This window comes from Artemia sp. Qi Xiang Cuo, chromosome 4 (assembly GCF_049724085.1).
Source record: "Artemia sp. Qi Xiang Cuo chromosome 4, ASM4972408v1, whole genome shotgun sequence".
NCBI classification, from domain to species: Eukaryota; Metazoa; Arthropoda; class Branchiopoda; order Anostraca; family Artemiidae; genus Artemia; species Artemia sp. Qi Xiang Cuo.
Window position 1 is genome coordinate 19,889,430 of NC_142797.1, and position 9,585 is coordinate 19,899,014.

At 35.1% G+C, this 9,585-nt stretch overlaps 1 protein-coding gene across 3 annotated transcripts in view; it reads right to left on the reverse strand.

Annotated features, from left to right (window-relative positions):
- LOC148952862 (phospholipase A and acyltransferase 3-like) overlaps positions 1–9,133 on the reverse strand; it is a 73,144-nt gene extending 64,011 nt beyond the window's left edge. For 2 of the 3 annotated variants that reach the window (XM_089087451.1, XM_089087450.1), the window contains exon 1: positions 8,999–9,133. In XM_089087451.1, coding sequence (XP_088943577.1) covers positions 8,999–9,063 — 65 coding nt within the window. In that variant the 5' untranslated portion in view covers positions 9,064–9,133. Of the gene's footprint in view, positions 1–2,398; positions 2,547–8,998 lie in introns of those variants that run through there. The other variant, XM_089087452.1, reaches the window with a different exon arrangement.
- Between the last annotated feature and the right edge of the window lie 452 nt (positions 9,134–9,585).

A 9,585-nucleotide genomic window follows, 5' to 3' on the forward strand; every position in this document is an offset into this window, starting at 1 on the left:
TTGTGCACAGTTAAGCTCAAAGAGAAATCCCTGCTCTGGATCCTTGATTTTCTTTACTCATGAAACCAATTTGTTCAGTTGTTTGATGACTCTGGAGATTGTATTCTTTCTTCCTCAACATGTGTTCTGAGCAGAGTTCCTCAGGGTAGTGTCTTGGGTCCTACATTATTTAATATTTTCATCAATGATGCTCCTTCTATTATCAGCAGTAATTCAACTCTTTATGTAGATGACCTGAAGCTTCTTGGGCCAGCTCTGTCCTGTGAAGATCATGCCCTGCTAAAAACTAACCTTCATCTGCTGGGTCAATGGGCAAAGGTCTGGCTTCTTGAATTCAATGTTGCCAAGTGCCATATCATTCACTTTGGCAAACAGAATCCATGCTGCTCTTATTTTTTCTTAGGCCAACCACTCTCCTCTGTAAATAATGAGGAAGATCTTGGTGTCACTATTGACAGTGAACTAAAATTCAGCATATATGCTAAGAGGTCTGCTGCTGGGGCTAGTTCAACCTTGGGTTTCATTAAGTGCACCATCTCCACCCATTTTTCTAAAGTCGTCAGTCTTCTTTATAAGGGACTTGTGCATCCTAAGCTTGAAGCTGGAATGTCACTTGCCCCTCCATATTTTAAAAAAGATATAAAAGTACTCGAAGATGTGCTGAGACCTACCACTAAAGTGATATCTGGCATGCAAGAGCTTTCCTATCCTATAAGACTATCAAAGTTGAATCTCCCTACACTTGTATACAGGAGAAATAGAGGGGACGTCATTTTAGCCTTTAAGTTATTGAGGGCTAACATTCTCTCAGCATTATTCCCTACTGTTAGTACCAATTCAAGAACTAGAGGTCATTAACTGGAACTTGTCAAGCAGTTTACAACATCTGTACTGTCTATAGAGTATAGAGTCTGTACTCAATTCTTCTCAGCCCATATTGTCAACAATTGGAACAAATTATCTAATGAAACTGTTACTGCTGAATTCATTGGTGTTTTTAAACTAAGGCTAGATTCTAAGTGGTCCTCCAAACATAAATTCAATTGGGATGCTGTCAAAGATGGAGCAGCATCTGGTCACCAGTGATCCTTGCATACAACTAGTGGTAAATATATACCAAATCATATTATTGAGTTAGGAATAAAGTGAATACACCATTTGATGCCTTTTTTTATGCTGATTAAAAATACAATAAAAATTTATATCGGAAATTAATTTTAGCCCCCCTTATATTTCCTATTACAGTTTATTCTTTTCTGCATGAGGGGGGGGGGGGTTAAAGTTTAAAATTACCTTCCATTTAAAAAAGAAAAAAAATTTTCCCCTCCCCCCCTAATGTAGAAATATATACCCTGAATTGGCATATATAGGAAGGGGGGGGGCTGAAATTCATTTCCAATAGAAAGGTTTATTATATTTGTAATCAGCATAAGAAAAGGTATCAAATGGTGTGTTCACTTTATTCCTAACTCAATAATATGATTTGGTATATATTTACCCAACTAGTCATCATTCTGGAGCTCTACAAGGAGAAATCCTTAGATTGCTCCTAGCTGCTATTTAAGGTAGTTTAAGGTATTTTGGAATGTTTTAAAGTAGCTTCTGGAATTGGTAAATGTGAAGTAGAGTAGCAGCTCTCCAGAAGGAGACATGCTAATCCAAAAAGAGGGGCCTTTATATTGCTGGATTTTTTGTCTTTTTTTATGGTCAAAATAACATTTATGACAATTCATCTCCTGATGATCCCATAAATAGCCTTAGGCTACCTTAAAATATATAGCCTACCAAACAAAAGAAAAATACTGAAACAATGAAAATTCTTATTTTATAATATGCAGCATGTTTATATTAGTCAGACTCTTTTTTTTCTGTGATTAATTGGAGTTTTAACTAATTTAACATACTCTTTTTTGTTTTTTTATCTGATATTCAACAGTATCACTTAAACTGGCCAACACTGGATGTGATAGAATTCTAGTTTAGCTACTTTTTGGCATCTTGGAAAGGGTTAGGTTAGAAAAATAACCTTTCAGGGATAGGTATACAGACTAAAATATGTCCAACAAGGGTATCTTGAAGTACCTACTGCCAATCCTTTTCTCTCTAGAGGGCAATGATGTTTAAAAAAGTTTTGAATAATAAAAGTGAAACCTTGCAACATCCCTTAAAGTTTCATTTTTCTAGCCTAACCCTTTCCAAAATAGCCAAAAGTATCTAAAGTAGAAATTTACCAATCCTTTTCTTCAATCAGTATATCAATTTATGTGAAGGAAACAGAAAAAGTCAGACTAACATTGGAAAGTGTTACACTTAATTACATGTAACCTTGGATAAGTTTAATTAGCCAATTGATTATCACTTTAGACACAACATATTTTGAACAAAATTCTTTTTTTACCTCTCAGAGGTAAAACCTCTTAAGGCATCTGCTGCCTCAATATTAGGATATTCTAAAGAACCCATTGAAGTAAACCTATACTGAGGTTGTGTATATTCTTCCTAGCCTCTATTATTGTTTGGAGTTCAAATTGTGATATTAGTGAATAATACGGCACAGAGTTTACATGTCCAAAGCCTTTGCTTGTCAAAAAAGTTAGATTTCTGCTCCCCGAGTTCTTTTTTCAAGTTCTCTATCGTCCGTTTTTTTTCAGTTTCCTGTTTCTGACAATAGGTTCTTGTTTTTAAATGGTTCTTCTTCTTCTATTTCACAGCAGGCAGGCTTTTCAGTTGATACTATTTAGCCCTCTTCCTTTTGCTTCACTCTGTGGGCTAGAGAGCTACTGGCTTGGTTGTCTCTTATTTATTAGATATTCTCAGATATCTTTCAGTAGATCTTTCGACTCAAGGAGTTCAAATATAAGATGATAGATATCGATTTCTGTGCTCTGTGTGCAGGTATAGTCGGCTAGGCTCTTGGCTCATAGTGAGATTTTGTGGTGTTTGAAGCACTTTTAACAGTTTACAATGCAAACTATGCTGTGCAGACGTCAGCATATTACATTAAAATAGGCAGTGGTCAATTGTTTCATTATTCATAATACCATACCTGCAAAGAGGGGACAGGGGAACTGAACCACTTAAATTAGGAAACTGATACGAGAATGCAAGAAAGTTTAGTCCATTTGTTCCAGAACGAATTCTAAGATAAATTTTAGAAAAATACTTATTGGGAAAGGGGGAAATAGTAGGATTTTTCTTATTAAACATAATATTTGATAGTCTCCATCAGTAAATATCTCTAATGGGGATTGGTCTCCCACTTGGCTGGTCAATATTTATAGCATTTTTTGCTATTTCATCAACCTGATGATTACCACTTATACCAGAGTGGCTAGGAATATACTGAAGATAAGTTCTTATGCCACTTGAAGCAAGATTATCTATAATACTAAGACAATGATAAGTGTCAATATCCAACTTATACTGAGGAGCTGAAGACAGCAACTCAAGGCTTGATGAAGTCAGAATAAAATATAATATTATTTGAATTAGCAATCAAGGGTTTATTTTCCATAAGGTGCTCTAATGCCATAATTATGGCATTTAACTCTGCAGACATTATAGATACATTATTATACAATCTCTCACACATTGCAATTTTCAGGTGAGGAAGGAAGGCACCACTTGCTACCTTCTCATTCATTTTGGACCCATCAACAGAGATTTGGAAATGGTTTTTATAAGTAATTGTACTAAGTTCAGCAAACTTTTTCTGGACAAAAGCGATGGGGGTTAAATCTTTAGTCCACTTTTAGAAATCAGTATTTAGTATGGGGATTGACCAATTTCATGGAGGGTAGTGGGGGAAAGCAGGTGCAATAGACTTTTTGGGTACAGGGAACTTCTTCTGAATATTGGCATACTCATCTGCAATGCCTCTATACATGGCTGGATTTCTTAACCAATTATGTAGGGTGTGTGAGCTATTTCATTCAATTTTTGTAAGTTATTTTATCAAGAGAAAGTTACGTCTCTCCCGTATTATTGTTAATCAACTCTCTATAAGCAGAAACCTGGTGCTTGTGGGTTTGCAAAGACCAAACATGAGACATAATATATCATTTTATGTTGTTACAATTGTTTGTATCTGGGTATTTGCACATCCACCAAAGACGATGAGCCTATAATCAATATGGTGTCTTATATTTGATTCATAAAACTGAAATAAGGGTTTCTCCTTACATCTCCAGGGTGTGGAAAGAAGTCTTTTTAGTATATTTGTTTTTCTAAAGCATTTTTTTTATTGTGTTTGAAATATGGAGGTGGAAACTAAGTTTTTGGTCAAGCATGAGACCTAGGTAATTAATATGATTATCTTCTGGAATAGTTGTTCCATTTAGAGTTAGTCTTGCATTAACATGATTTCGCTTTTGGTGAAATTGGATTATTTTTGACTTGGTAGGCGTAATGGGTAAATCTGAATGTTGAGAGAATTTTCCAAATTGGAAAAGTGACTTTTGCAGCTTTGACTGTGCAATCTCAAAGGTGTTGCCAGATGACTATAGTACCAGATCATCAGCATATTGTAGATTTGTGTGGGGGAGCTTCATGTCCCAGAGATATAGGGCAAAGAGGATGCAGCTGAGGACTGCTCCTTGAGGAAGGCCTTTGGTTATTGTCTTTTGGGGTGAAGAGACTGAACCTACACAAACAATGAAACTTAGCAATTCTATGAAAGATTTTATAAAAGATACTAGCTTGGGGGGTAGTCCAAGGTTTGCAAGTTTAATTAGAAGGATTTGTGGTTCACATTGTTGTATGCCCCTTCAAAATCTAGGAAAGCTGCAACTAGGACATTGTTTTTTGAGAATTATTCATTTACTGCATTTGTTAACAATATGATAGCAACTGTTGAGGAATGGTGTTTCCTGAATCCAGTTTGAGGGATCATATTATTTTTTTCAACATACCAGAGGAGTCGGTAATAGATCATTTTCTCCATTATTTTCCCCATCACAGGAGTAATCATTATGGGCCTATAAGACTCAGCATGATGTATTGCATTATTCATTTCCTGGATTGAAAATGGACAGGTTATATACTCGGATCCTGGGCGAGGTTGGTAACTTGGGTTCATAGGAATTGGGGGCATTTTGCTACAATTGTTTAATGTTAGCTTATTAACAAAAAGAGAGGCAAATAGCTTAGCTTTTTCATTATCATTGTTATAATGGGTATTATTATGTATAAGCTCATACAGGAGTGGGTTGGGGGAAGTCTTTTCCCAAAGATGTGGCTTATGACTTTATGTATAATTGGCTCAAGTGTTTCTCTGGAGAGATTATTTGCAAAATTATTCCAGTAGTTATATTTAGCATTTATTATGGTCCTTTTTAGATTAGATTCTGCTTGTATTTTTTTTAAATATGTAGTAGGTGATGGTTTTTTAAAGAATGTTCTCCTAGCTGCCTTTTTTGTTCTCCATGTATTTTGGCACTCATTTTTCCCATGCTTTGGGAATATGTTTAGGGAAGGTTTTCCTCGGTGTTGTCCTGGGGATAGCATGATTAGCTGTATTTATTAGTAAAGATGCCAAAATTTCAGTATATGTGTCAGCTGTTGCGTTTGAAATGCATGAATTTTGGGTGAAACTTGTAATTGCATCATTTAGCTTATTTTTGAACGAAGGCCAATTTGCTTTAGTGTTGATATATTTGGAGGTATGTGATAGGGTCTCAGCAGGTTTGTTTAGGGAGCAAACTATGGCAAAGTGGTCAGTACATAGACTATCAATTTTATTTATATAAATTTTATTCAAAATATTTAAAGACACAATTTGTAGGTCAATTGTAGAGAAACTGCCACTTTTGGGGTTGAAATATGTATTCAGGTTTGGAGGGGTAGCAACAGCTAATTCATTATTATTTGAAATCATATGCTCAATGAACTTACCAGCTTTATTTGCTGGTTTATTCCCCCACAAAAGGCTGTGGGCATTAAAGTCTCCACAAATAATGATATTTTTCAACATATTAGAATCATTTATATAGCTGAAAAAATCAATGGCATCTGTAGTTTGGCCAATAGGGTTAAAAAATCTAATTATGTAAGTTTTTGTATTGAACAATCGAACAGTGATACAAATTGCATCAACATCATTTAAAAAATCTGGAAAGTTGATACCACAGAAATTTATATTATCTTTAACTATTAAAGCTGCTCCACCTCCTTTTCTCTCTGATGATCTATCCCTTCTCAGGATAGTGTATCCCAGAGACTTAATTTGTTGATTTTGGGATAAATGAGTTTCATGGAAGCAAGCAATATTGATGGAATTATTATTCATAAAAGATATTAGTTCATTTAACTTATTTTCTGTAAGTGATCTTATGTTCCACTGGAGTGTTGATATGTGTTGTGGATTCATATTTCATATGACTGTGTATCAATGTTCAGCTTTGTTAATAGTAAAGCAAGATCTTTTTTTGCTTGAATGAGCATATGATTAGGGATGTAGATTTTTACCAATTCAGCAATGATTTTTGTTTTTTGTTGTTGTTGTATATTCTTGGCCTGAACTGCATTGCAGTTTAGAATGAATAAGCATATATTTGGGGTTTGCATGTTTGGTTGTGCATCCAGTTAGTCAGTTAAGGGATTAATTCCTGATAGTGTTTTTTGTTGGGAGGGGGTGCCAGGGCAACCTCATCTCAGTAGGCAAGGAGGCTTGTTGGCTTGGTGATTCTTTCTGATAGAGATGTGAGCTAGGGGGCTTAAAGGATGGTGTTTTGTGAGGAGTACTTGATGCATTGGGAGTGTTGGACTTGGGAGTTTTATTTGATTTCAATATGGGTTTTATTTGGTGTGATTGGGCAGCATTTGTTTCCATAGCTGCAAAAGGGTATGGAATGTCCTTCTCTGTTGGTATTTGGAGTGTTAGTGCTCTTTTCTATATGCAGAGCATTGTGATTTATTGGTGGATTCATGTGGGCCTTTACAATTGATACATGTAGGCTGAGTGTTGTTACAAGTTGTCAACTGTTTAGGATGGGAGCCTTTACAATTAATACAGACTAGGAGAATTTCATCACATTTATTTGTTGTGTGTCATAGTTTCAGACACTTCTGACACTGGATAGGCTTTGGCTTGTATTCCTTGTGTGGTTTGATTTGCCCAAATAGGAATAACTTTTCTGGGATATTAATTTTTTCCTTCAGTGTAAATAAGAAAGATCTACTTGTTTTTAATCCATTAGAGTTGGGTTTACCCAGTTGAGTGACATCTTCTACATGGACTGTGTTACCAGCCCTATCTGAGAACCCTTCTTTTAACTCCTGAATTGGTATTTCTATGGGAACATTATATATAACTATTTTTGTTGGGGATTGTTTTGGGTTCCATTTAGATGAAATAATTGGGGTAATCAGAAGAGATTTTAGATTAAGTATTATATCTGCTGATTTCTGATCTTGGACAGCTATTAGCAAGGATCCATCACGGTGAATGTCAAGATAAAACATTGATATTAACATTTTGAAAATTGAAACCCTTATTGTAGTAATCTTTTTTACATCAAAGGGGGTATTAGGAGTAATTTTGAGGTAAATACCTAATTTTTGGGAAGGAAAAACTAGGACAGGGGGAGGGAAAATACTTTTGATTGGGGACGTTTTTTTCCTTTTTTTTGAGCTACAGGAAAGGACTTCTTTAAATACATTATAATCTATGGTGACATTATCTCCAACACAGATCATTATACTATTCTAAGAATTTGAGCTTTAATGTGAGCTTTGTGATAGAGAGCTTGACCAGCCAAGATGGGGCAAAAACGGATCAATTTCATTAGTATTTAGCGTGGGATCCGGAGAGACTTTTTTTTAGGGGGAGTTCTTAGCATTTCCTATTGGAATAAGCTTTAAGCTAAACAGGAAAAGATAATAATATGATACAAGACCGTCTGCACTCTACTGTGGGGAAAACTTCACCATCCACAAAAGAAAACACCACAGTTTGGCCCTGAGGAGGATTGGTTCTGTACAACTACTGATAAATCAAGACAATAATTCACAAGAAATTTATTCTTAAATTTCTTAAAATGTTGCTGTTGTGTTGTTAAGGCATCAAATGGTGTATTCACTTTATTCCTAACTCAATAATATGATTTGGTATATATTTACCCAACTAGTCATCATTCTGGAGCTCTACAAGGAGAAATCCTTAGATTGCTCCTAGCTGCAATATAAGGTAATTTAAGGTATTTTGGAATGTTTTAAAGTAGCTTCTGGAATTGGTAAATGTGTAGTAGAGTAGCAGCTCTCCAGAAGGAGACATGCTAATCCAAAAAGAGGGGCCTTTATATTGCTGGATTTTTGGTCTTTTTTTTATGGTCAAAATAACATTTATGACAATTCATCCCATGATGATCCCATAAATAGCCTTAGGCTACCTTAAAAAATATAGCCTACTAAACAAAAGAAAAATGCTGAAACAATGAAAATTCTTATTTTATAATATGCAGCATGTTTATATTAGTCAGATTCTTTTTTTTTCTGTGATTAATTGCAGTTTTAACTAATTTAACAGTCTTTTTTGTTTTTTATATCTGATATTCAACAGTATTACTTAAACTAGCCAACACTGGATATGATAGAATTCATCTTGGAAAGGGTTAGGTTAGAAAAATAAACTTTCAGGGATGGGTATACAGACTAAAATATGTCCAACAAGGGTATCTTGAAGTACCTACTGCCAATCCTTTTCTCTCTAGAGGGCAATGATGTTTAAAAAGTTTTAAATTATAAAAGTGAAACCTTGCAACATCCCTTACAGTTTCATTTTCTAACCTAACCCATTTCCAAGATAGCCAAAAGTATCTACAGTAGAAATTTACCCATCCTTTTCTTCAATCAGTAAATCCATTTATGAGAAGGAAAGAAAAAAAGTCAGACTAACATTGGAAAGTGTTACATCTAATTACATGTAACCTTGGATAAGTTTAATTAGCCAATTGATTATCACTTTAGACACAAAATATTTTGAACAGAATTCTTTTATTACCTTTCTGAGGTAAAACCTGTTAAGGCATCTGCTGCCTCAAGATTAGGATATTCTAAAGAACCCATTGACTTCTTCTTCTATTTAACAGCAGGCGGGCTTTTCAGTAAAACTATTGACTGAGGTTGTGTATATTCTTTTTTTCTTCTTCTTCTATTTTACTTTCACAGCGGGCGGGCTTTTCAGTTGATACTATTTAGACCTTTTCCTTTTGCTTCACTCTGTGGGCTACAGAGCTACTGGCTTGGTTGTCTCTTATTTATTAGATATTCTAAGACATCTTTCAGTAGATCTTTCGACTCAAGGAGTTCAAATATAAGATGATAGATATCGATTTCTGTGCTCTGTGTGCAGGTATAGTTTGCTAGGCTCGTGGCTGATAGTGAGATTTTGTGGTGTTTGAAGCACTTTAACAGTTTACAATGCAAGGTATGCTGTACAGCCGTCAGCATATTACATTCAAATAGGCAGTGGTCAATTGTTTCATTATTCATAATACAATACCTGTAAAGAGGGGACAGGGGAACTGAACCACTTGATTTAGGAAACTGATACGAGAAAGCAAGAAAGTTTAGTCCATTTGTAAATTA